Consider the following 27964-nt stretch of genomic DNA (forward strand, 5'->3'; position numbering starts at 1 on the left):
AATAAACACTAAACTTCTACGTGTCAGGCACTGTTGCACCCTGGGAATACAAAGCCAACAAAACTAAACAACTTTCTGCACTCAAAGAGCTTACATTCTATTGAGGGGAGATGGGGCTCCTCTCTTCCAATGTTTTTCCTTGACTGAGGAGTCAGAGCAGTCCTAGAATCTCTTACAATTCTGATAGAGGAAGAATAACATATGGATTAGGTCCCTGGAGACTGAATTGAAACTACATCTTTCTTAAAGCCTTATCCCAAGATGGTAAAAGATGAGTCACACAAAGAAAAAATTCTGCATGTAGTACAGGAACTCTGGCTCCCACTCTATCTTTGATGAACTAAGGCTCAAAATCTGTGATCCTCAAGAGCAGATCATCTACTGCCCTAACACCATCTGAGTCATAAAACTTGACTGGAAATCGGTACAGCAAAGAAGCACATTCAGAGATACTCTTTGAATTACAACGGCACATCTGGTGGGAAAGAACACAAAGCATGTATCACCCTGACTTGAGAGCCTGAAAAAGCATTAGTTTATGCTCCTAGAAGTTAGGGACTGCTCTCATTTTGGTTTTTGTATTGCCATTGATTAATTGAGCACCTGACACGTAGAAGGTACTTTTAAAAATGCCTATATTATGATTGGTGATTAAAATGTACTGGCCAAAGAGCATACAGCTTATATAATCAGTCAACAAACATTTATTAAGTGCCTGCTATGTGCCAGTCACTGTGCTAAGTCTATAAAGACAAAAGATAGTCCCTGATTTCAAGCAGCTTAGTCTAATGGGAAGCTAATATGCAAACAACTATGTACAAATAACTATATACAGGATAAATTGAAGTCAAGGCAGCCAGGAAACGGAGATGAAGGGAGAGAGTATTCCAGGCATATGGGAGACACACAGTGAAAAAACTAGAGTTGGGAGATAAAGTCAAGAGTTGTTTTTTTTTTAATTTTCATATTAGCAAAAATTAATGTGAAAATTAGTGAAAGAATTAGAACCAATGTGAGGAATCACGAGAAAAAAAGAAACAAAAGGAGAGAGCAAATAATATGCTTCTATCAGCATTCAGACACCGTAATTCTTTTCCTGGATGTGGATAGCATTTTCCATCATGAGTCTTAAGTCCTTGCATTGCTGAGAAGACCTAAGTCTATCAAAGTTAGTCATCACACAGTGTTGCTGTTATAGAGTTACGGTTTCTTGTTGGAGGAACAAGGTCATTGTCACTGGATAGTAGTATGTTTGTGAGGGTGGTGGTGACTGTAAAGGTGGGTGGAAAAAGGCAGTTTTTGGAGGCCTTCAGCACTAGAGGATTTTGTACTTGATCCTGGCAGTGACTGGGAACCAGTGGAGTTTTGAGTATGTGTGGAGGGGGTGACGTGGTCAAACATGCTTTAGGAAGATCATTTTGACAAGTGAATGGAGGGTGCACTGGAATGGGTAGAGATTTGTGGCAGGGAGACCAGCCCAGCAGCCTTTGGTGGAGATGAGGGCTTGCACCAGGGAGGTGGTATTATCAGCAGAAGAGACATATTCAAGAGTTGTTACAAACATGAATTCGACAGGCCTTGGCAACAGATTCAATATGGGGAAGTGAGGGTGAGGACTCAAGGGAGCCATCTAGGTTGTAAGCCTAGCTGCCTGGATGGTGGAGCCCTTGACAAAACAGAGAAGTTGGAAGAGGGGAAGGTTTGTGGGGAAAAATACATGCCGAGTTTAAGATGTCTACAGGACATCCAGTTCAAGATAGCTAATAGGTAGTGGGAGATGAGAAAGTTCTTATTTTTCTACATTTTACAAATATTCATGTGTATCTACACGAGTTCAATTCTGTCACAATGTCTAAAAAATTGGTAATCTTGGTTTACATTTCTCAAAAGACATACAATCTCAAGTGAAAAAACGACCCATACTTGTAATGCTCCTTCCAGATTTCCACCTCCTGAAATCCCTTCTCTGGGTTCAAAGTGTGAGCTCAAGTGCCACCTACTTGCCTCAGGGTTGGAGGCTTCCCTTCCTAGTTACTTTGTATTTGATTTCTATATCCCCCTGTATGCACACACCTCTCCTTCATGAATATAGATAAGCTTTTTGAAAGGAGTGACTTTCACTTTTGTCTTTGTATCTTCAGCTGAACAGTCCTCTTCATCAGTGCTTTGGATTGTTAAGAATGCACTCATTGTTACTATTTTGTATACATATGTTTTAAGAGCTACCTTAATACTGAAACACACTATACAAATTTCAGATATATTTTCCCACTGTTTGCTGAGGCCATGCCACATTAAACTACTGAGACAATAGACAAGGAACATCAAATGATAACAGCATTTATGAGGTTGTGGTGAAAGCAAGATAGAAGCACAGGGAAGGCAAAGCAGCCTACGTGAAGCAGTGCCACCTAGAAAAAGAGATGAGGCAGCATGTGCCAGGCAAGTCAAACTTTTACTACTTTGATCAACATTTCCCCTTAGATGGAGACAGCATAACAGCCTAAGCCCAAGAGCCTTGGGAGTATAGCAGGGCACCCCAAACCATCAGCCCTGCTTCCAGCCCAATCCTTCTAGCCATCAAAGGGAACAGTCTCTGTGGAGAAGTGGCCCATTTCCTCCTCATCACTAGCAATGACTGCTAACAAAATGCCAACTGGCAGACAGGCACAGGAACTGAGAGTGGCAGCACTCACCCAGACCATTAATCTTGCTTTCATCCCTGCCCTCTTAGCTGTCATCTAGGGAAGCAACTCTGGTGAAAGGGCCAGCCATTCCTAATGCCACTACAGACAGGCAGCTAAACTGGGTTAGCTGAAACAGCGGAGAGAGGAGGCAGCAAATATAAACTAAGTCATTTGCCACGTCATACCCTAATGGAGCCAGCCCAGGATCCCAAGCCTCAAAGTCTTGAGAATACCAATACTTCAGTGCCCACATCCATCTTGGAAACTAAACCCTGTGGAGATGAATGCTGGCACCTGCTCCTTCAGGTGCTACAGCCACAGCTACCATAGGCTGAGAAAACGAAGTTCTCGTCACCAAAGACTTTGGCACTGTCAAACAGTTCATTATCAGAAAGTAGTATGACTTTTATAGATGGAATGACATTAAAGAGACCTTGCCATCCATCCGTTCCCTTTGATACCAGTAAGAAATGTCCAGGGGGAGGTTATACACTCTGATTATTTCGATCTTACTAAACATTACTCTTTATTCTCAAATTACTAAGCTAGAGAGCATTAAAAAAAAAAGCAGGGGTGATATTATAGAAGAATAAGAGGGGAAAGTCTTACCACTAATAAACCACATTTAAAAGTTTTAGAAATACTCTTCTCAGTGTGGCTCCTTTCATAACATTCTACTGTCTACAGTATTTATACAATAGCAGCCTACTATATTAACTTTTTTTAAAGTAAAAAAAAAAGCTTAAATTTTGCATCACTGTAATGAGACAACACATAAAAGACATTATTTTCACATAATTTGTTTATTGTAAGATAATTTACAAATATTTTGTCTTCCATGTACACAATGGACCATGTACACAATGTAGTTCTTCTGACAGATAAAAGTAAGCTAAACTAATTAGCTTGCTTCATATTTCATGTCTTTACCTGAAAAATAAAAATAAATTGAACAACGTTAATTTGGAAGGTAAAATGTCCTAGAGGTGATGTAATATACCCTAGTGCTTTTAAATGACACTACACCATTGTTGTAGGGCAGCTAGGTGGCCAAGTGGATAGAATACCAGGCCTGGAGTCAGGAAGACTCATTTTCCTGAGGTCAAGTCTGGCCTTGGACACTGGTTGCGTGACCCTTGGGCAAGTCACTTAACCCTGTTTGCCTCAGTTTCTCATCTATAAAAATGAGCTGGAGAAGGAAATGGCAAACCAGGATCTTTGCCAAGAAAAACCCAAATGGGGTATTGAAGAGTTGGACGCTACTGAAATGACTGAACAACAAAATATTGTTGCAAATTGTCCTAGTCAGTAGCTAATATAACATTTAACAAAAGAATAAAATTTTATGACGTGTTTTCTATTACTGGGTCACAGTTCTTATCTAACATAAATACTGATGGTATCTCACTTTCCCTAAAAAGAGATTTCCTATACTGTTTGCCTATTTCAATAACTCAAGGATCTGTCATTTTTGTGTAGAGGTACTTACTCTTCTATAACTTGATAGATAGTGAAGAGCTGCTAGGGCATTTCACCAACATGTGTCTAAACTGGTGATGAATCTCTCCATTTTTAGCAAGGCTGCTTAATGCATAATAGATACAGAGCCTTTTTATAGGCCTTTGCATCTTGGTAGGAATTGCCAGAACTTGTGCTCTGCAGATATAGCCTAGGAGAACCTAGAGTCACTGGAGTAAGACTTTAGCAAAGGGCTGGTCTAATCTACCTTCTTTAAATGATTAGAACATTTGGGAGTTTACTTTTAGAAAAGGCGTAAAAAAAAAAGCCCTCAAACACATGGCACCTTCTATTATGCTATACTTTATAGTTAAAGTCATATCACATTAAATCTACATATAAAAAAAATCACGTTCACTTCTTTTAAAATAACTAGTTTTGTTAAATTAATTAAATTTCCATTTTTTTTTCTTTCAGGGGTTTAGAGGGATGGGAAGGCGGGTGAAGTGTTGCCGTTTTACCTCTTGAATTTGGATAAAACTTGGATCCGTTAGTCCCTGGTTATGTTAGAGGAAAAAAAACACAAAACAAGCAGATCAAGAAGCATTCCATGCAAGCCAACCAATCACATTATTTTAGACAGAAAAAAAGCACAACTCTTTACCTGTAAAGTTAAATATATCAAAAAAAATTCAAACATTCCTACATAATTTTATTTATAAACACATATGTAAGTTATAAATTTCACTTTTGTTAGAAACTATAAGCTTTCTCCATGCAAACAACACATAGCACACAACCAATAAAAATTTTGTACCTGTGGGCAGCACTAAGAATAAATAAATGCTGCATTTTATGCATGTTTTATTGATAAAGACACAAATGCACATAGGCAACAAAAATTAAATGCTCTATTCAGAATAATCACGTATTTCCTAGTTCCTGTGCAAGCTAATCTGTCATGTGTGCAACCTACCTTTAACTGCACAAATCATATTTTTATGGAAGGAGCAAAGTGTGTACTTCACAAAAGATAAAATTTTCACTTTGCTAACTTCTTAGATCATTTTCTAATTATTTGGATGTTGCTATCCATATTTTAAAGGTAGACCAGCACAAAAAATTTTATTCATAGGTCTTCTCACATCTGAGGAATCAAGACCTCTGGTAGCCTTCTTTCATGAAGCATTCTCATCTCTCTCTGAGCAGGTGTCAGTGTTCTGGAAGTGATGATACCTGTCACTTAGAGCACATATCAAATTCTGCCTTGTATTTATTTCTACACGTGTATCACCTCCCCTATGGGATTATAGGTGTCTCCTTTCCTATAGTTTGTAAGGAAGGGGTTGGTCCTTCTTGCAAAGGCTAATCTCTCCATTAGGCATCTTGATCTCACCCCCTCCACCCATTTTTATCCAAGAAGCATGCTCCCTTTAACATTTTAGCCTTTTCATCTCTAGTGTTTCTTTTATCCACTGGTGCTATCCCACAATCTTCAAGCACCACCACATATATTCCATTCTTAAAAAAGTCCTTCACTTCATCCTGACAGCCCTAAAACTATCACCTTATTATCTGCTTCATTTCACAGCCACATTCCTAGAAATAGCCATCTATATTATTCCTCTATTTCTTCTTTTCATTCGTTTCTTTCTTTTCTTCTTTTTAAAGGCTGGGTGTTTCACTGTCTCACTCAGGCTGGAAGTACAAGGGCTACTCATGAACCCACTGCTGACTGGCATATAAGCTTTTACCTGCTCCATTCCTACTTGGGCTGATTAGCCCCTGTGTAGGCAGCCTAAGATCTTACTCACATTGATACCAGGCACATGTGCTTAGAAATGTTACACAGGCAGTTTTCAGCACTTTTTCACTGCTATTTTATCATATAGGGATAGCCTGTTGGAGACCATTTGCTGTAGCCTCATCTTCTCAAAGACCAACAATTTCCTATTAATTTGATAATGCTAAAAATGACAACATAGTCATTTATAAAAGAATTTGAACCTTACTATTCAGTGATGTTAGCCAGAACACACTGGAGAAAAACTCATCTTTACCAGATTTCTTATGATGCCAGAACAAGACAGAAAACAATCATGCAATTTCTGTTATCTTCAAATTTTAGTACCCAAATACTAAAACTAGCAGAAACAGGGATGCAGAAACTAAATTGATACAAAATCTAAACAAATACTTACAGAGCTGCAGCACCAGAGATGATTTCAATCAACTCCTTTGTGATGACAGCTTGGCGAGTACGGTTAAATGTCAAAGTCAACTTATCAATCATCTCAGCTACGAAAAAACAAAAAAACCCCACCAAATGTCTTACACATTTATGTATGTGTACACACACACACACACACAGGATTTGACAAAGAATCATACAGCAGAGCATTCCTTAACCTAGCTCTGAAAGAAAATAAGGTTGCCTAAGACAGGGCCCTAAAAATAGGACTAGTTACTAGTACTAAAGCACTAGTTATCTTCTTAAATGGTTAAGTATAGAGTCTCTGTCCTTATTCAGGGTGACCACTTCCAATATCCCAAAGTCTATCATTACCACTTAAACAAGATAGGTATACTTTTGTAATGAAAAAATTCCCATTTACTTATAATTTCATTTCTTATGAGTCCGAAAGGTACATAAACCAGGTGGTATTAATATCATTGTATAAATTTAAAAAATTTGGGCAAAATTATTCCAGGACCGTATTACAAAACAATGACAACAGAAGACTAGATTATTACCCCTGTCACTGATGGAGATGTTGTCACATAATTTTAATGTTGTTACCCCTCAAAAAGTTACAAGTATGTAGTTTTAATAATGTCTTTATGTTTCCAGGCTATTGAATTTACTCAGTATATTGTTCTTACAGGCATTCTTGCTGGCATTGTCCATAGCGGTCATTCTTGCACTCTGCTCACTGGTGGTGGACTCCTTTAGAGTGTAGTAGATGATGTTTGCCAGGCTATACTCTTGATAGTTTTGCAACACATCAGCATCAATGTCATCGTAAATACTCATACTCTCTGTTAAGACAAGTTACAGTTTTAAAACAGCAATACTTAGTACTGATAAAACGAAAACTCATTTTTATGATCAAGGTTGATGATACAGCAGATCAGAAGGACTTTGTTCCAACATTTTCACTTCTATTAGTCACACTGAACAGTCTATAGAACAATATATTATTAATGTTCCAGTGGATTACAACATGGAAACAGTATACTTCATATCCTTCCAGAGCTTTCTATTTAACTTAAAGATTGATACCTCAAAGAATTCAATTAAAAGAGTACTGCTAAAATCTCGGGGGCACAAAGTCCTTTGACTCTGCAATCTGTTATTAGTTATAAACATTTACAGATCACTCCCACTTTGTGAGTTTTCTTGTAACAAAGTAAAATAGTTAAGTAAAATAATACAGTGTCCTCATCTGAAAGTACATGTGACATTTCACATCTATAGCAACCCCTCAGCACTTCTATGCTTTTTAATAAATTTTGCTGATGCCTCGTTTCTCACATCATCAGTTACCCCCAGTATACTTCCTCCTCCCCCAAAGAGCCATTTCATGCAACAAGTAGTATTTTTTAAAGAGGAAAAAAAAAATCAACATCCAACTCTATTGAAAAATAAATAAAATCTATTTTCTTCCTCTCAGCCCATGCCACACTGGGGGAAAAAAAGGAAAAAAAACTCTTGTAACAAATTTGCATAGTTAATCAAAACAAATTTCTTCAGTGCTGTATATAAAAATGTTTCATTCCATACCCTAATCAATCACCTTTCTGTTATCAGTTGAAAGAATTATCTACTGAAATACTTTCAAATAAGAGAACCTGCATTTTTGAGAAATAGGAAAACGTTGCTCCAGGGAATGAGAAACTTTAGGCACTTATAACAGAATGGAAGAACTAGAAATTGCTTTGAAATTTATTGTTAACTTAAAAACCGACTTACTGGAAACACAAATCATGAGATGGTATCAAAAAAAAAAAAAAGCTTTTTGAAAAATAAAAATCAATTTCACCAAGAATTATCATAAATTTCACTTCCAAACACTTGGAATAAGACTAAGTATTGATACTGGGTTAGTAATTAAAGTACTCCCAGAAGAGAAGCCATTCAAAGGTAATGACTGAAGCATTTAAAGGTTGATGTACACAGGCTACAAACTAAGTGTATAAATATGATTTATAAAGGTCTCATTGAGTATTTGAACAAAAAAGAGGCTGATCACTTGGCAAGAGCATGGGATAACCTATGCACAATCTATGTGATTTATTGGTATTCTCATAAAGAGAGGAGAAAGCAAATCAGCCCCCCGCCAAATGTTGGATGGACTCCTTGTGAACATATGGAAGGACATGGACAAGAATCCCATCGACAGAGATGATATGTAATCTGTTTACTAGAAGGAATATGCACCCATCCTGATGAGATCGCATATCCACCTGAGTATTCATCTAAGAAAAACAAAACTTAATGTTATAAATATGGGTGGTCATAGCAATTAGGAATCAATCAAGATGGATTGAGATTTTACTGAGACAAATGAATTTCTCCCAATATTAAGAAATTCCTACAAAAGGGCCCTGTTGTTAGTACTCAAAACAAGCTGTCAGTAATCCTTCTGTTACATCTTTTAGGATCTTCTTCTCCCCTTGCCATCCCTGGGCAGATAGATTAAGCCCTCCTTTCTTACAAAGAAAAACGATTTAGCAAAAATATTCAATATAGTGATCACACTGTACGATGTATACACTATTCTTCCTTAGCAGTCTTTTACCTTTGCCATGAGAAAGGAGACTTCTTTCAGCATCTGATTCCTAATATTTGGCACAAATCTCTACCTAAGACCTGTAGGGCAAGGACCATATCTCATTTATCTGTCTTCCCTAATGCCAGGCATGTAGTGAAATGATTAAATGCCTGCTGAATGACAAAATATATTATGACACTCTGAAAACATGCTCTTAAATAGGTTTTTAAATTTTAATACTTACCAGCATTTGCAACAGTATTTAGGGAAAAGATGGGTTTTTCTTCTGTCTTATAAGAGATAACAGACCTAAAGATGAAAATATATGTAATTTTCAAAATAATGTTTAAAACATGCCTCCATGTATTTGTGATTTGTGATACTTATGTTAAATGAAATAATTCAGTTCTATTCGTACATTTTATAAGTCTTTCATTAAAAAAAACAAAACAAAACAAATGTATCTTACTTGAATCTATTAAAGATAATAGATCCTTCATCAAACTCATATCCAGAATTTAGTAGCTCAAGGGCAATGACTGAAGCATCTCCAAAGGTAGGGGGTTTCCTCCCCACTTCTTTAAATGTCACCAAGAAGTGGTCAGAGTGAGTCCTAAAACAAAATTATGTCTCCATTAAATGAAATAATACACATCAAAAGGGACAATATAGAAAATATCCCATGGAGCTTTCTATGGGTTTTCCTGAAGTTCTCCAGCTATTATGAACATGTTTTTCCTCCTATTTTTCTTGGCAACTGTAAATGGCTAATGTGGTAGCAGTAAAGCAATGGTTCTTAATCTTTTTTGTGTTATAAACAGTTTTGGCATTCTGGTAAGGCCAGTGGAACCACTCCCAGAAAAACATTTTTTAAAATGCATAAAATAAAATAATGTAGGATTATGAAAGAAAACAGTCATATGATTTACTGAAGTATTAATTTTCAAAAAAGCTCACAGACCCCAGGTTAAGAACCTTTGGCCTAGTATTATACTTTGATCATCTTTGTAATTCACCAATGGGACCTATTTTTCAGATAGACATCATTTTAACTATCACCTGAGTCTTAAGTACTCATGTTAAGACAGCTTCAGAACAGTATGTTTATGAACAAATGTTAATGGCTTTTGACAGACTCTGTATTATTTAGTGAATGGTGATGTGGAAGGAGGAAAGAAGCAGAAAGGGAGGTTAAAAAAGTATTTTTTAAAAAGTCATATCATGGAAAACAATGAACATAAAACACATAAAAGCCCACCTAAAATAACTGCCAGTTTATAAAGCACTTTCTTTATAAAAGCTCTTTGAATTGGGTAGTACAAGGACCATACTTTATAATGGATGAAGAACTGAGTCTCAGAGAGAATGGGTGACCTGCCAATCATCAAATATCTAACAAGCAACAGTCATACTCTGAACTCGGGTCTTCTTCTTAAACCAAGACCAGTGACCTCCTTCTTACTATTATTTCAAAGAAATTGCGTTTTCTATTTTTTACCAAAGTCTGCAATAAACACTTACCTATTGAGTATGCCTCTGATTTTGTCACCAACACCAACAATCATAACTTCCTTCCCAGCTGCTGTGAGGGTAGCAACCTCATTTTTCATCAGTTTAGCAACTGAGGAATGGATAGCACCACAAAGGCCTCGATCTGAAGATACACCAATGATGAGGTGTTTCTTCATGTCTTCTGGAGCCTTAATATCAGCTTTTTCATAAAGAGCTTAAAAAAATAAATTTAATCATAAATACTAGTAGTTCAACAAAGGAAGAATTAGCTTTTAAAAAATATTTAATTTTAAAATATCCACCAAAATTCAAGTAATCTCAATGACAATTTAAAAAAAAAATGCTTGTATTTCAATCCCTCTTACCATATGGGTCATATTCTGTAACAAAATCTTCACATAATAATTCTAAGCCCTCATCCAAAGGTCTTCTACTCTGAAAGAATACTCAAGAGAACTAAAGTCTAGTAAATAAAGAAATGTGAACAGTCCCATTTGTCAATCTGATTAACAACAGAGGGGTCTGTTGTCTTCTAGGGGCATGTATCTAAGACATAACAGGGAATAACATCCCAATAGCTGTTACAATACTACTACCCATTTACAGTAATTCACAGAGGCACAAATGGCACCAGAATCCAGAGAACATAATCTAAGGATTAAAAAGCCTAAGGCAAGAAACTAAAGGGAAGCATAGTTGGTATCATCTTCATCATTGCTGCTCACTGATGGCAGGAATTATAGAAGAATAAAGAAGAATTGGGAACTGTACAAATAACTGATTAAGAAGATATAGTACTGAATGATAGGCTCTTGGCCAGGGAGAGAACACAGCCAACAAAAGTTGCTAAGAATGTATTTGCCTGTACACAGCACACACAAGAGCAGGTTGAAATTTGTAACCCTGCAGTTCATTCTTACTAGACTTGCAATGGCAGCCCTATTTAGGACAACCAGACCTGAGTTCCAGCTTTGTGTATTCTGAAGCGTGCTATGGGCCTCATTAATTGAAACTAAATGGTGACAAGGACATGCTGCTTTGGATGTTAAGTTGGTGGGTCTAATGCCAGGTAGAAAGCATGCTAAGTGTCAGTCCACTCTTCCCCAGAGATGTGATGTAGGGGAACTTGGGCCCCAAGGTGTTGGGGGAAATGTTTGTGTATTCACTTTTGCTATATCTTTGACGTAAATAACCCTTTGTAAAAGAAACAAAGAAGTATTTCCCTGCTGTCTTACAAATCTAACAGAAAGCACTTTAATTGGAAAAAGATGGAAGAAAGGATAAAATTGTATCTTCACTAAACTGCATACCATAGCTAACAGTTTGTGGGGGAAAAAAAAATCCAAGAAATAAGACAGTATTAAAACCCACAACCTCAAATGTCAATATACAAGAACCCAAAGTTTAGGAAATAAGCAAGATAAAATAGAGGTCCTAACACAAGGATGCATATTAGATTCCACTGGGAGACTTGGTGGGCTGAAATTTATGATGGGAAATCCGTGACACTGGATAGGTAACTTAAGTATGATGGCGAGAATATGGGTGAAGGGAGGAAACAGAAGTGATTTTAAGAGTATATATACACTACACTCTATGTGAGGCTACAAAGCATTGTGTATAAAGAGCTGCCCTCAACGTCTGGAATGTGTAAGCTTACGTTCTGCCTCTGACACATTTGGCTGTGTCACTGGTTAAGTCGCTGATGAACCTCTTAGGGTTTTAGACACTTCTCAAAGACTCTTAAATTTCAGAGAAGTTGCCAATTTGCGTAGAAGGCATTTCTTTGCACTAGGCTTCTCCACACAAAGGAAATCATAGGTCCAGTCTGCATCCCCTATTTTATAGACTACCTGCCCAGAAAGAACAGGTGAGAAGTACAATCACAAGCCTGCAGAGAGGCATGATAAAATGTGATAGGAAACCTCAACTATTCAGATATCTGCTAGAGCTTTCTCTGACAAAAGAAGAGAAGCTAACTTTGTAACTTACTTTAATTAAAATATTTTTAAAAGGTGAAAGAAAAAAAATCATGTGAAATTCAATTCTGAATCTCATTCTTGCCAACAGGGAGACTTTGGGATTAAAATTCTACAAGAGCATAGGATAAGCAACAATAGAAGAGGAACTATATACAAATAAGGTTTTAAAAAATCCAATAGCATAAAAATCCTCTAAAAAAAACAAGCAATGGTGGCATGATCAGAGGCAGTTTACAGGACGTCTGGTGACATAAAACAGCAATGATGAATAAAATCGAAACCAGGGGTTGTGGCTGAGAAGATGGAGCCGCCAGCCGGCAGGAACCCCGTTGTCCCGGGCATTTGCTGACCTTATTCCCAGAGTGTCCCAGGAGAATGATATATTAGATTTCCTGGGGAAGAGACCACATCGTAAGCACCCAGGGGTCTTACATTTGTCCCAAGTGCAGCTGCCACAAGCCCTGGTCACCGCAGCCCAACGACTCGTGCAAGAAAGCTCTATACCCAACATAGAGAAGCAGGTTCAGACACTCACCAACTATCTCTGGAGTCGAAAGCTTCCTACAGAACCTGAGGAGCTACGCAAAAAAGCAATACAGCTGGAAAATAAACTCCAGGATACAGGGTCATTACAGTCAGAGAAACAGCTTCGTGGAGCTGTGTTGAGTGCCCTACGCAAAACTATTTACCTTTGGCAAAAACTGAGCTATGATGAAAGGTTGAGCCTAGTATACATGGCAGCACGACTAGATGGTGGCTTTGCAGCTGTTTCCAGAGCTTTCCACGAGATCCGAGCTCGTGTTCCAGACTTTAAGCCACAAACTTTGATGGATTTTGGCTCAGGCACTGGTTCTGTTACTTGGGCTGCTTATGATACCTGGGGCCAGAGCCTTCATGAATATTTGTGCGTGGATAGCTCAACTTCCATGTTGGCCTTGGCAGAAAGGCTTCTGAAAGGTGGCTTAGATTCTGGGAAACCCCATATTCCAGGAGTCTTTTTTAGACAGTTTCTCCCAGTCTCACCAAAGATACAATTTGATGTGGTGGTGTCTGCTTTCTCCCTAAGTGAATTACCCAGCACGGCTGATCAAACCGAAGTCATCCAAACTTTATGGCGTAAGACAGGCCAGTTCTTGGTTTTGGTGGAGAATGGAACAAAAACTGGACATCATATCCTCATGGATGCCAGGGACCTAGTCCTTAGGGGACCAGAGAAATCTCCCATAGACCATCGACCTGGACATGTCTTCGCTCCATGTCCCCATGAACTTCCCTGCCCCAAGCTAGCTGCTTCCCCACCCCAGGCCTGCAGCTTCTCCCAAGCATACAGCACCATCCCTTTTGGTTGGAACCATAGTCATAAGGAGGAGAAGTTCTCTCTGGTTATACTAAGCCGGGACCTTCAAGGGGAGGATCATCGATGGGCCCGTCTCACCCAGCCTGTCCTTAAACGGACACGCCACGTACATTGTCACTTGTGCTGCCCTGATGGGCATCTCCAACATGTGGTTACTGCCCGACAACATGGCAGACACTTATATCGCTGTGCTCGTGCTAGTACCTGGGGAGATTGCTTGCCTTTGACCACTTCACCTGAATTTCCTCCATCCCCTGTTCAAGATCCTTCTGATGACTGACAAGAGATCTTAGGAATGGTTGGCTGACACCTCCCCGGTTTTGCCTTCCTTGCCAAAAACAATGCATCCCAAGGATTCATGATAGGGGTGCCAAGTACCCTCTGACTTTTTAATTGAATTGTTTTATTTTTTTTAAAATAGAAAAAAAGAATTAGTGTTATGCTTAGCAGGAAAGGATTCAAGTTTCCTTCCTTCCTAACACTGTAATAAAATTTAATTCCAAAAAAAAAAAAAAATCGAAACCAGGGCAACAGCATCAATGATAACACCCCTGTAATGGGTCCCCCTCAAGGGAAGGATAATCTATAGTAAAGTAGTTGAGAGGTCACAGACTTCTTATATGCAATGCATTCCCAGTTCCTTCATCTGGTTTTCATATGGCATGTACTCAAGGCCCTTTATCATAGTGGTTGCCCTCCCAAAGATGCTTTCCAATTTATCAAAGGGAGGTGTTTTGCTAATGACATGAGGAAAGTGAAATTATCTTTTCACTTGGAAGAGCTGAGAAAAAAGAGGAGGGGAAAAAAAGGAGTTGAACATCACTACCAGGAAAAAAAAAGAGTATAATTTTAATTTTAATAGTGAAAGTTGGGTTTCCCTTTCATCATAAACTGGGCTAGTGAGATTTTTAAAAAAATTTCTTTTATACCCTTTTAAAATGTGATCCTCCTCCTGCACTGCCCCTTCCCTAGAGGCCCCCAGTCTTAATTCATACTGATATTCAGTAATTAATATTTTAAAAATGATCATTATCACTCAGGAAAATAACTGAGGTAGTATAATATTCCTGAAATAAATTCAAAATTTGTCTTACACCTAAACTTCACCACCACCACCAAGGACTAAATATTAGATGTTTAATACAATGATAAATACTCTGGAGAAGTGTCAAACTCAAAGCCTCCAAGCTGCCCTGCAAAACTCCCCAGTTGGTTCAAGCCAGATCAAAATGTAATTGGGAAATGTTTAAATAAACATACAACACACATAATGTTAATTAGTGGCTTCCTAATCAGTTTCTATTTGAGTTTGACACCATTATTCTAGAGGTTAAGAGAAAAAGTGTAAGGCATGATTTGTACCTTTAAGGAATTAAACAAAGAAGCAATTACAAGTAATATATAATCAAATGCTAAATTTTGCAGTAGGACATTGACAGTAAGGAAATAGAAAAAGCACCAGCCTGGCATTTGGAACATCCAGGTTCTAGGTCAAGGCCTATACAAACTAGCACCTTAGCCATGGTTAAGTTACTTAATCTTTGTACTTTATTGTTTTCTCATCCATCAAATGAAAGGGAATGGACTAATTAGCTAGGGTAGAGTGTAAACTTGAGCCAGACACGAATTCATTGAAAATGGAAAGAAAATACCCTAGGAGTTGGGAGACAAATATCAACTACCAACATTTGCATTAAGTTTGATGTCAGTAGAGGATAAGTCTGGAAATGGCAATAGGAAGCAAGAAGCATTTCAACTCTTCCACTGAGATCAGTGATCTGGGAGATACAAGGGAAAGCACAACCAGCAAGGGAAAAGAATGGCCTCCATATACTGTCATTCAGGGAAGCCCCATCTCACTAAGTGACAGAAGATGGAAGGAACTGACACGAATATATAACACCAGAACCATTACTTAATGAGCAGCCAAAAAAAAAAAAAAAGAAAAGAACATTTCCTCCCAAAATGCAAACTATACATGACCACATGCACCAAAACATAAATAGTAAGAGCAATACAAAAAACAACTATTATTTCACCTCATATCATGCAAACTGGCAAAAATGAAAATAAATGGGACCAGCCAATGTTGGAGGGGCTCTGGGAACACAGACTACCTAATAAATTACTGGTAGAATTGAGAAGTGGTCCGGCTGTTCGAGCTATCAATTTGGAATTATGTGAGAAAAATTACTAACTACCCATACCCTCTGACTCAGTGATCCTATACAGAGAATAAACCCAAGGGAAGTCAGAGAAAGAAATAAAAATATTCATAGCAATACTTTTTTTTACTAACAAAGAAATGGAAACAAAGCAGATGTCTACCAAAGGAAGAAGCAAAATAACTGGGGTAATATGAACATAACATTATCATGCAATAAGAAATAAAGGATATGAGGAATTAAGAGAAACATGAGAAGATTTGTATGAAGTGACTTGAAATGAAATAAACAGAAACAAGAGAACAATATACATAATGAGTACAACAATGCAAATGACCAAGGTCATTAAAGCTGAATTGGGAGTCACTGAAGAATCAGTGAGTGTCCTGGAACATAGATTATTCCTCCCTCTAGGAGAAAGGCAGGGAATTACTAGGCCAGATTATTGTACACAGTGTTAGATGTGGTCACTATATTTGATATTTCTGCATATATTTTTTTGGTCACAAGGGAAGATTCGATCTGGAGTGTGTTGGCAAAATGACTGTGATATAAAGACAAGGGAATCAATAGAATCCATTCTTTTAAAAATGACATATCACAAAAGAAAAGCCAAATGTATGAAATGTTAATTGTGCAGACTATATGACATGCAGGTGAATGGGTAGTACATTACCCATTAGTCCATCAAAAAGTGTATTTGGGGTAAATACTCAGAGAAAAGATAAATCTTTTTGAAAACCAATATTCTCCAAGTACTCTTGTGTGGTTATGAAGTATGAAACACTACAGTCTTTGGAATAAAAAAATCACCTGTGAATAAAAAAATCACACCTGTGACCTATGGGGCATGGTGGGCACAAGAAGGTTGTAGCATTTACCAAGGATGAGAGCATACTTGCAAGAAGAGGCTTGAGGGACATCTTCCAGTAAACAATTGATTGGAAAAGTAGCTATTCTTGCATGAAAAGTAAGACAACAGAAAGAGAGCTGCATAAGTAGCCTTGAAATATACAGAGCTAAAGTCCTCCATCATAGTGAACAGATTCTCTGTGGAGGATTTTTGGAAGACAGGGAAAAGAATGACACAAGATATGAAGGCATGGATCTGTTGGTATAAGTACAGGAGAAAAATGAACTTAAAATGAACAGAAGAAAAGTAACAGAGGCTGAAAGGATAGTGTTAGGCTTTTGGTAGGAAGCTGCTGCTAATCACCAATCAAAGTAGCTGGGCAGGATAGCCTCACTCCCTGAGAAAATTTTTTGTTATTTCTTTATATTATAAGCAAATTAAAAAGCTTAGGAGTTTCTATGAACAGATAGTCAAAGTCAGCCAGCAGTTTCCTCCAAGAAGTAGCCACAGGAACTACCAAGGAGACTGAAAATCTGGTTTCATTAACAACAAAAGACAGGAAATTTTGCAGTGACCCAATAGTGTTCACCATGTTTGACTGTCATGGCCAAGTAACTGCTCCACACAAAGTATAGGCTATTTTCTCTCCTCTACTGAGATTATCAAGGAGTAATGTTCTTTTAAAAAACTTGAATGCTTTACAATTAAAAAAAAAAAAAAGGATATGAGGTGGCAGATCCTAACTTCTACAATGTTAAAGGGCACAAGAATGTGACCCAGAGAAAGAAGAGAAGAAATGGACCAACAAACACTTGCAGCAATAAAAGACACGGGGATTTTCTATAAAGGGACAAAATGAATCCTCTGAGGAAGATGCTGTTGCCTACAACATAAGTAATGGTTTTGTGAACCAAGAGGTGGCAGTAAAAAAGATCATCCAATAACAGCCAGAGGAATACTGCGTGAACAGTAGTAGCAGTTACCTGTTGAGAAGTATTGAAGCCAGATTTGCAATGTTTCATAAACCCATCTACTTCCTCTTTCTATCTGTGGTCAGTAGTATATTTCTATAATAGTATCACTTCTGTTTCTTTGTTGATCTTTACCATGCCTCCCTCTTCTGTTTTTCGTATTTCCTAACATGACTACAGCTTATTATGTGATGCTATCCCACAGCCTCCCCATTACCTAGCTTTCCTTTAAAGAAAAGACTGTCAAAGGAAAATTCAGTTAAAAATATTTACAAAATTAAAAGACCTATAGTTTAGAAATCATTTAGTTCAACCTCCTACTTTGACAGATGAAGAAAGTGAAATCCAGAGGTTAAGTGACTTTCCAAAAAACATTACCTAGGTCCTAGGCAGTATGTAGAAGAGATGGAATTGAAATGTCTGATTCCAAGTTCAGTGCCTTTCTGCAGTATTCTTAAAGAATGTTTTTAATAGGTTAAAGCAGTTACTTCTCTTTAAAGTAGTCTTTTCTGTCTTAAGTATCAATTGTGTTTTTCTCTTACCCAAAGATCCAACTCCGTATACTCTGGCCGGTTTCAGCTCTCTCTCAGCTCGGGCATACTTTGCAGCTGCAACCATTTTCATAGACTTGGTTATTTTCTGGATGTTTTTGATTGACTTCAATCTCCTGGTAACTGAAAATATCCAGAAGTTAGAACCATTAAAATTCTCCAATACATGATTAGTTGCATAAAAGTACACTGGAAACCCCACACATTTCTTGCCCTCAGTTAAATTGTGAGAAACACAGGATTTTAGGCCCAGAAAGGATCATACATATAATTTAGTCCAATGCCTTATTTCAAAATTGAGGGAAATCAGTTTAAGTGACTTGACCAAAGTGACACAACTGGGATTAGAAACAAAATCTCCTAAATACCATTCCATTGTACTTTTTCTGAACATGCTGTCTCCTATGTAGCCACCTTATTAAAGTAGTTCAGATATATCATGCGTTAAAGTACTAAATCTAAAAGGAATAAATTGTAGAACTAGAATTGGAAGGGACCTCAGAGGCAATCTAGCCTAGCCCCTTCATCTTATAGATGAGTAAATGGAAACAATAGGAGGCAAAGTGACTTGCCCAAGTACACAAAGGAATGATTAAAATAATCTTTTGGAAACCAGTATTTCTCCTTAAAACACAAACTGAGGGGTGGAGCCAAGATGGCAGCTGAAAAGCAGGGACTAGTGTGAGCTCCCCATCAAGTCCCTCCAAAAACCTATAAAAAATGGCTCTGAACCAATTCTAGAACTGCAGAACCCAAAAAATAGCAGAGGGAAGCAGGGCTCCAGGCCAGGACAGCCTGGATGGTTGCTGGGTGAGGTCTATCCTGCATGGAGCTGGGAGCGGAGCAGAGCCCAGCGTGGGCCACGTGGACCAACCAGACTGGGAGCCAGGCAAAGCGGGCCCCATCGCCCTGAATCAGTGAGCTGTGGCAGTTGCCAGACTTCTCAACCCACAAACACCAAAGAAAACAGAGAAGAACTGCAGAACCCAAAAAATAGCGGAGGGAAGCAGGGCTCTAGCCCAGGACAGCCTGGATGGTATCTGGGTAAGGTCTATCCCGCACGGAGCTGGAAGTGGAGCAGAGCCCAGCATGGGCCGCGCGGACCAATCAGAGCAGGAGCTGGGTGGAGCGGGCCCTAGTGCCCTAAATCAGGGAGCTGCAGCAGTTACCAGACTTCTCAAACCACAAACACCAAAGACAACAGAGAAAGTTAGTGGGAAAAGCTGCTGGGGATAGGGTGATAGAGTTCGAAGTTCAGCCACTGCCCCGGGGGCAGCGGAGGTGGGGCAGCTATAGAACTACAGCTGCAGTTGCTCTAGGCCCACCTGGTGGGAGGAATTAAGTGGTGGATCAGAGCAGGAGTGCAGAGCCTGCTGAAGATCTGAGTCCAGTCCGGGTTGGAGGTTCTTGGGGAAGGAGGAGTGCTGGTGTGGCAGAGCTGGCGCATCTCCTCAAGCTTGGAACAAAGTACTCTTTACTCTACAAGCAGTCATACCCTGAAGAAAAACTCAAGGGTCAAGTAAGTTGGCTAAGAACATGGCCAGGCAGTGAAAACACACCCAGATTCAGTCTCGGACTTTGGAATCTTTCTTTGGTGACAAAGAAGACCAAAACATACAGCCAGAAGAAATCAACAAAGTCAAAGAGCCCACAACAAAAGCCTCCAAGAAAAACATGAACTGGTCCCAGGCCATGGAAGAGCTCAAAAAGGATTTGGAAAAGCAAGTTAGAGAAGTAGAGGAAAAATGGGAAGAGAAATGAGAAGGATGCGAGAAAACCATGAAAAACAAGCCAATGACTTGCCAAAGGAGACCCAAAAAAAAAATACTGAAAAGTATACTGAAGAAAACAACACCTTAAAAAATAGACTAACTCAAATGGCAAAAGAGCTCCAAAAAGCCAATGAGGAGAAGAATGCCTTGAAAGGCAGAATTAGCCAAATGGAAAAGGAGATCCAAAGGACCACTGAAGAAAATGCTACCTTCAAAATTAGACTGAAGCAAGTGGAAGCTAGTGACTTGATAAGAAATTAAGATATTATCAAACAGAACCAAAGGAATGAAAAAGTGAAAGACAACGTGAAATATCTCATTGGAAAAACCACTGACCTGGAAAATAGAACCAGGAGAGATGATTTAAAAATTATTGGACTACCTGAAAGCCATGATCAAAAAAAAAGAGCCTAGATATCATCTTTCAAGAAATTATCAAGGAGAACTGCCCTGATATTCTAGAGCCACAGGGGAAAATAGAAATTGAAAGAATCCACCGATCACCTCCTCAAATAGATCCCAAAAAGAAATCTCCTAGGAATGTTGTCGCCAAATTCCAGAGTTCCCAGATCAAGGAGAAAATACTGCAAGCAGCCAGAAAGAATCACCTACCCAGCAAAACTGAGTATCATGCTCCAAGGCAAAATATGGACTTTCAATAAAATAGAGGACTTTCAAGCTTTCTCAGTGAAAAACCAGAGCTGAATAGAAAATTTAACTTTCAAACACAAGAATCAAGAGAAGCATGAAATCAAGAAAAAGAAATTGCAAGGGACTTACTAGCGTATGTATGTATGTGTGTGTGTGTGTGTGTGTGTGTGTGTGTGTGTGTGTGTGTGTGTAAACAGAGGGGGGGGGGCGCACAGGGTGAGTTGAAGATGAAGGGATGATATCTAAAAGAAATAAAATCAAATTAAGGGATGAGAGAGGAATATGTTGAAAGAGGGAGAAAGGGAGAGATAGAATGGGGTAAATTATCTCGCATAAAAGTGGCAAGAAAAAGCAGTTCCGTAGGAAGAGAAAGAAGGCAGGTGTGGGAGAATGAGTGAATCTTGCTCTCATTAGATTTGACCTGAGGAGGGAATACCATACATACTCAATTGGGTATCTTACCCCACAGGAAAGAAGGAGGAAGAAGATAAAAAAGGGGGGATGATAGAAGGGAGGGCAGATGGGGGAGGAGGTAATCAAAAACAAACACTTTCAAAAAGGGACAGGGTCAAGGAAGAAAATTCAATAAAGGGGGATAGGTTATGAAGGAGCAAAATATACTTAGTCTTCCACAACATGAGTATTGTGGAAGGGTTTTACATAATGATACACATGTGGCCTATGTTGAATTGCTTGACTTCTTAGGGAGGGTGGGTGGGAAGGGAAGACGGGAGAGAATTTGGAACTCAAAGTTTTAAAAACAGATGTTCAAAAACAAACAAAAAAAAAGCTTTTGCATGCGACTACAAAATAGGATGCACAGGCAATGGGTCATAGAAATTTATCTTGCCCTACAAGAAAGGAAGGGAAAAGGGGATGGGAGGGGAGTGGGGTGACAGAAGGGAGGACTGACTGGGGAACAGGGCAACCAGAATATATGCCATCTTGGAGTGGGGGGGAGGGTAGAAATGGGGAGAAAATTTGTAATTTAAACTCTTGTGAAAATCAATGCTGAAAACGAAATATATTAAATAAATTAAAAAAAAAAAAAACCACAAACTGAGACACACAAAATACTTACTGTCTTTTAGGGTTGCCATATTTCTGACTTGGATCCTGAAAATGAAGATAAAACTTTAAATAATATTTCACCTCCATTTGAACAGGTTCCAAATTATAGCCCCCTTCTGCCCCTGCCACTTCTATGAACAGCAGAATCATGATTTTTGAAGTATATTTTGGTTTCATGGATTTATATCACTACCCCTGCGCCCCCCACCATTTCTCATCCTTTGTGAATCTTCTACATATCTTTTCCCATGAGCCCCCTACAGCCTGGGCCATCTCCAGTCATCCTGATGAATATCCAGGTCGCTGGATGCAGATGGCTCTGGAGGAGAAAGTAAGGCCGGGATCTTGCACAGCCGTCCCTCACTCAAATCATCAAAGTCAACTTCAAGTTATACCATCACTTCTCTGATGCCATGGTCCTCTTCAAAAACGAAGGACAAATACACAAAAACCCACTCTTTTAGAAAGAACGGCCTTCTAATTTTCACATGTATGCTTCTTGTAAGGCTTTGGTCAAACACAACTACCTTTACAAATTCTCAGCTTTATAACAACTATTTTTGCCCTTCAACAAATTTTGTTCCATTAACAGTTATAGTCCCTAATAGAATCGTTATTTTCCCAGTTATGACAAAATCACACACACACACACACACCCCTCTCAAAAACTGGAGAGAATACTTAATCTCCTCAACTAGATTTTAAGCTTCTTAAGGGAAAGAACTCTTGTCTCTCACATTTTTAACCTGAAGAATGTCTAGTACAGTGCTGGTCACATGGCAGTACTTGTTGGTATATGTATGCATATATGTATCCCTAAATAAAATTACTTGAATATGCAAATGACACTTTCTTCAATAGTCCAAAAATGCTCCGTTCTAGTCACAGAACGGACCATTAACCAAGCCAACCACCTTAACTACTAACTTAAATCACAATTTAGCCTACCGATGAAGATTTGATGTAATTCCACTTTTACAACCACAATTTTAAAGCAGTGATTTACTTTCAAACGATTTAAATTTTGTAGCTACCTAAAAAAGCCCAAATGGCAATTCACTAAGGCTAAAGGATATAGATACTTGTTACATCTTTTAAAAAAGGTGACATCCAGGATATATAAAGAATTGATAAAAATATATGAGCCATAACCAATAGATAATAGCATCAAAGGACACAAATAAGCATTTCTTAAATGTAGAAAAGACTATCAACTGTGGCAACTAGAATTTAATAAAAGGGTAAACTGAGGCAGATCCCCAAGTAAGATAATATTTATTAGCAAAGGCACAGGACAAAGAACAGAACAGGGTAGATGACATCATGGGATTAAGGACAACAAGACGGGTTACAAAGTTGAGGCATGGAGAATAACAAGGCTGGTTGGAAGTTTAGTAATGGGGACTAGAAACAATCCTTCTCTAATGAGACTAAGAGCACTCATTGTTTGAGTCCAGGTGAGAGATAGCAGTCCAGACTTTTGGACAGCAAACCAGACATCCTTGAAGGATGGCTTGGTGGAGTAAAGCTACCAGACTCTACTCCCTTTCTTTCACACACATTTCCCAAGATTGAGGCAAGAGGTGAATTTTTAAACTTAACCCATTACAGGCCAGCTGAACCCTGAACTAAGTTCAGAGACAAAGAACCATGACTTAAGCAGTTAAGAGGACAAAATCAATTAATTGTGAATAGGAACAAGAAAACAATACAGGAACAATTTTAATCGTCTCACAATTCCATGTAAAAATGTTCTACATCGCATAATTATAAGAGAAATGCAGATTAATACATCTCTGAAGTTCTATTTCACACTCATGGATCTGGCAAAGATGATGAAAGAGGAAAATAACATTGTTGAAAGAGTTGTAGAACTGGCACACATTAATACATTGTTGGTAAAGCTGTGAACTGGTTCGATCGTTCTAGAAAGCAATTTGGAACTGAATTAAAAAAAAAAACCTGCTTAACAGTATAAAGAAATCCAATTAGGCATCTATCCCAATTATGGTCAAGAACAGATGAAAAGGTGACACGAATATTTTGAATAGTATTTTTTGTTGTAGCAAAGAACTGGAAACTCAGTAGGTGCCTATTAACGGGGGAATGGCTGAACAAACTGTGGTATATAAATGTAATAAGATAGTATTGTGCTTTAAGAAATGACAACTACCCACAAGCATTGATTAAATGTCTAATATGATATAACAGATTTAGAGGTGTGGGGAGTTTTCCATGAACTGATACAGAATGAAATAAGAAAAATCAGGAAACAATTTATACAGTGATCATAATAGTGAGAAAAAAACAATTTTTTAAAGACTTCAGAACTTTGATAATGAAATATATTTCCCATCTCTTGGGAGAGAGGTGACAGACCAGAGGTACAGCATGAGACATGCATTCTCACACACATCTAAAGTGTTAATTTGCTTTGCTCAACCATATCCATTTGTTACAAACGAGGCTGGGTTTGTGGGCAGTGAAAGATATACAAAAATAAAGAAGCACCAAAAACAAAAAACACAAAAAACCAAAACCCCCCAAAATCCCCAACAACGAAAAAACACTTTTAACAAAATACAACAAAAGGGTTCAAGATAAAAAGAAATTGTGTTGCACTTTTGTTGTACCTTGTTATACTTAAATATATAAACCTATATGTATTTCTTTTTTTAAAAAGCTGTACATAACAGTGGCTTGCTTGAGTACCTCTTTTTTTACTCCTGAAATTAAACACCTAGCACTTAAAACTGGCCCCAACTTACTTTTCCAAATTTATCCCATATACAACATTTCATGTCCCATTTGTGACAGAATGGCCTTCTTTCATATGGTGAATTAGGCCCTCCCCAATATACATGTTTTACAAATTTTTTGCAAATTACCAAAATATATCTTTAGATGTTTTGACCCCCCCCCCCCAATATTATCACTTGCTATAGTGATTCCCTTAACAACTAAGTCTAGTGTTTTACTTATCACCCAGGCCTAAAGTTCCCTGAAGTCAAGAACTGCTTGGGTTCTCATGTGAATGAATGAAAGGAAAAAAGCTTACCCTTTTGGTGGTTGTAAGCAGAAGAGGCTAGGGAGATGGAGAAGCAAGGAGTAAGACCTTGGAGAGTGGAACCTGAGAAGGTACAAGATGGCATTTTCCAGCTCTCTGATAATGTTTGCTACCAACTCATTGATTCACTTACTGAACCATCTGGGTTATACACCATCATACTCACAAACACAAAGATATTTAGTCACCTCAAATTAATGATTTTTTGCCTTTTCTTTAAAAATTCTTTTTAAAAAATAGTACAGCATTAAACATCAAGGGTTGACAAAATGAAGTTCTTAAAATGTGGTGTAGTAGAAGTAGCAATGGGACCTAACACGTTTGCAAATTGGGGTAATACCTTTGAAAGACTAAAAGTTATGTTTTAATTTAGCATTATCACGCATTAATAGCCATAAATAGCAAAATGGCTGCTATTTAATTAACAGCAACCATTTAATAGGATAATTTTGTTTGTGTATTGTAACTGTCTTTCAAGAAAAAAAGCAATGATAAAATCTTTAAAAAAGTGCCCATAATAGCCAATAACAAAAAGGTAATTTAAAATGAAATTTGATTTCTAGTTATCAATTTACCTAAAGTGTCTCTCTCTCTCTCTCTCTCTCTCTCTCTCTCACACACACACACACACACACACACACATACATTCTCTCTCTCCCTCTCCAAGTTTTAAATCCAAAAAGCAGCCTATTTGGGGGGGGGTGGGGTGGAGGCAGGGCAACTGGGGTTAAGTGACTTGCCCAAGGTCACACAGCTAGTAAGTGTGTCAAGTGTCTGAGGATGCAGTTGAACTCAGGTCCTCCTGACTCCAGGGCTGGTGCTCTGCTCACTGTGCCACCTAGCTGCCTCAAGCAGATTAACTATTTACAAGAAAGAACAAATTAGGAAAGACAGATGAAAACAACTTCGGAGGAAAAAAAGCAGAAACAAATACGACTATGTCAAGATGAGCTTTGTGTAACAGTGGTGCTTATTGAGCTTAAGACTTGCAGACCTCACATTAGTGTTAACAAGAAGTGTTAACTGGTGATAGTGTTAACTGAAGATAGGCTTCCAGACTTCTGAGGTTCTAGGATAATCACCAGGATAGTCTTAAAGTCCTGGGTTTGGAGTCAGGACTTGGGTGTGAATCTCAGCTCTGCCTCTTACTTCCTTTGTGAATCTCGGCAAATTATTTAACTTCTCTGGGCCTGTTTCCTTATCTGTTAAATGAACATATTAGACAAGATAGTTTTAAAGGTTTATTCCAGCTCTAAGTCTGTAATTCTACGGTCTAGCTGGGTCTCCAAATGAGGGTCCTAGTTTAAATTATACTTTACAACACACTCTCTTGGCTACAGTTAAAGTTCAGGTCAAGGATTCCACGTGAAAACATTTCAACTTTGGTTTCAGAAGATTTTTCACTTCAGTTTAACTACGATAACCACTTAAATAAAAGTTTCATATAAATTTTAACAGGTGATATTAATATATAGCACAATAAATAATTGTATGTTGTTCTAAAGAACTATTTTGTTATGTCTTCAAACAGACTGACCTACACTGACCTCTGAAACCCACATAGATAATATTTTTTCTAGGTTGAAAAACTACTTCTTAAATCTCAAGAAAAATGAAACAATCTACAAATTTATACAGCTTTAAGGATTTAACTGCTCCAGCTGTTCTGACATGTCTCCCTTTTTATTATAAATTAGTTGCTTACATGAAGATTAATCTCCCCCTAATTTCTGCTTCATGCAGCCAACAGTGCAACACTCCTTATTCTCTGATTAAAACAAGACTTTCTTTCACTTTAAAACTTGAAAAGTTCTATGGAAAGGTCTGTAATTTCTTTCCTCCCAAGAGATATCTAAATTCTTCCAGATTTTGCATAATCCCCAGTGTGCCAGCACTCCAATACCTCTATCTTTATTACTGCCTCCAAGCAGTTTGCCCAAGAACTACCCAAGTTCACGAACATACACATACCTTCAAATCTGCTAACAGCCCTAATCTGTGTGGCAGCAAACAATGGCACACATTCATTCTGCTCCCAGATTCTAGGACATAATTGCCTCAGTACTTCGTGACCTTCCTAAGGAAGTCTTCTACATAATTTCCTGCAAAATCCTAGTTCTTTTCCAGCACCCAAACTACAGACCTAATCTCTCTTACACAAGAAGCCTTAAAAATCTCAATATTTCTCTCTTTGGGTAAGTAACTTAATTCAATGAATATCTCAAGCACTCCCCCTTACACAAGAATCCTTAAAAGCCACAATTTTCTCTCCTTGTGGTCTTTCTCTTACATATCAAATTCTTAGTTCAATAAGCGTAAAACTTAAGCATTACCCCTTACACAAGAATCCTTAAAAACCACAGTGTGTCTCCCTCTTCGGACTCTTCCTTACACGAAAATCTTCAAAACAGTATTTCTCCCTTTTTAAATACCTAAGCCTTAATTCAATAAGCATATCATAAAGCTTCTACTACGTGCAAAGCACGAAGTCGTGGGGCTACCCGGGCCCTTGAACTTCCTTTTGCTCTCAGGGTGGCTTCTGCACTCTTGACCCTTACATCGCGCAGCGGCGGCCTCATCCATACTGCCCTTAAAGCCGGAGGTTCAGGGTCATCCCTTCCCCCACCCACATGTGTAGACTCTCCGACTCTTAATCGATTTCGGGCCTGCGCCACCAGGGGCATGGGCCCTTTGGGTGACCTTACTCGTCCCCCTGCCCATCCTGCAGGCCAGAGCTTTCCTGGAGCCTCCTCGTCTCGGAGGAAGAGGCCTAGCCCGGGCCCCACGACCCTCTCCCACCCTACCCTGCCACGTCCTCAAAGCTCTACCGCCCCGGCGTCCAACCCTATACCATCAATCCCCCAGACCACTCTGCCCCCGTCCTGCTATCCACGAGGGTCGCGTACCATTGTGGCTGCAGAACCAAAGCGGAGGAGCCTGCGAGAGTAGCTCGACAGAACATGGTGGTACCGGCCCTGCTGAAGGTCGGGCAGACGGACCTCACTGCGCACGCGTCGACCGCTCCTCCCGCCCCCTTTCTCAGGATTTTCCCTCTCAAAACCTCGCGATATTTCTATTAGATTCCACCCCAC

At 38.6% G+C, this 27964-nt stretch overlaps 2 protein-coding genes across 4 annotated transcripts; one reads left to right on the plus strand and one right to left on the minus strand.

Annotated features, from left to right (window-relative positions):
• Positions 1-3471: 3471 nt before the first annotated feature.
• On the minus strand, positions 3472-27930 carry ATP5F1C (ATP synthase F1 subunit gamma). 3 transcript variants are annotated; one of them, XM_036760121.1, is made up of 10 exons: positions 27779-27930; positions 21816-21850; positions 18303-18434; positions 10442-10646; positions 9390-9533; positions 9165-9229; positions 7029-7184; positions 6347-6443; positions 4667-4702; positions 3472-3617 (listed from the first exon to the last, which is right to left on the minus strand). In XM_036760121.1, the coding sequence occupies exons 1-9, from the start codon at positions 27832-27834 to the stop codon at positions 4696-4698; spliced, it is 897 nt and encodes a 298-aa protein (XP_036616016.1). In that variant the 5' UTR covers positions 27835-27930; the 3' UTR covers positions 3472-3617; positions 4667-4695. The 3 variants fall into 3 exon arrangements, with proteins under 3 accessions (XP_036616016.1, XP_036616017.1, XP_036616018.1); XM_036760122.1 differs by lacking the exon at positions 4667-4702; XM_036760123.1 differs by lacking the exons at positions 3472-3617; positions 4667-4702 and having other exon boundaries at positions 6343-6443.
• On the plus strand, positions 11057-14220 carry LOC118850077 (methyltransferase-like protein 17, mitochondrial). The gene is made up of 2 exons (XM_036759274.1): positions 11057-11104; positions 12699-14220. The coding sequence occupies exons 1-2, from the start codon at positions 11057-11059 to the stop codon at positions 14049-14051; spliced, it is 1401 nt and encodes a 466-aa protein (XP_036615169.1). The 3' UTR covers positions 14052-14220.
• Positions 27931-27964: the final 34 nt, after the last annotated feature.

Source organism: Trichosurus vulpecula, chromosome 5 (assembly GCF_011100635.1).
Source record: "Trichosurus vulpecula isolate mTriVul1 chromosome 5, mTriVul1.pri, whole genome shotgun sequence".
Taxonomy (NCBI): domain Eukaryota; kingdom Metazoa; phylum Chordata; class Mammalia; order Diprotodontia; family Phalangeridae; genus Trichosurus; species Trichosurus vulpecula.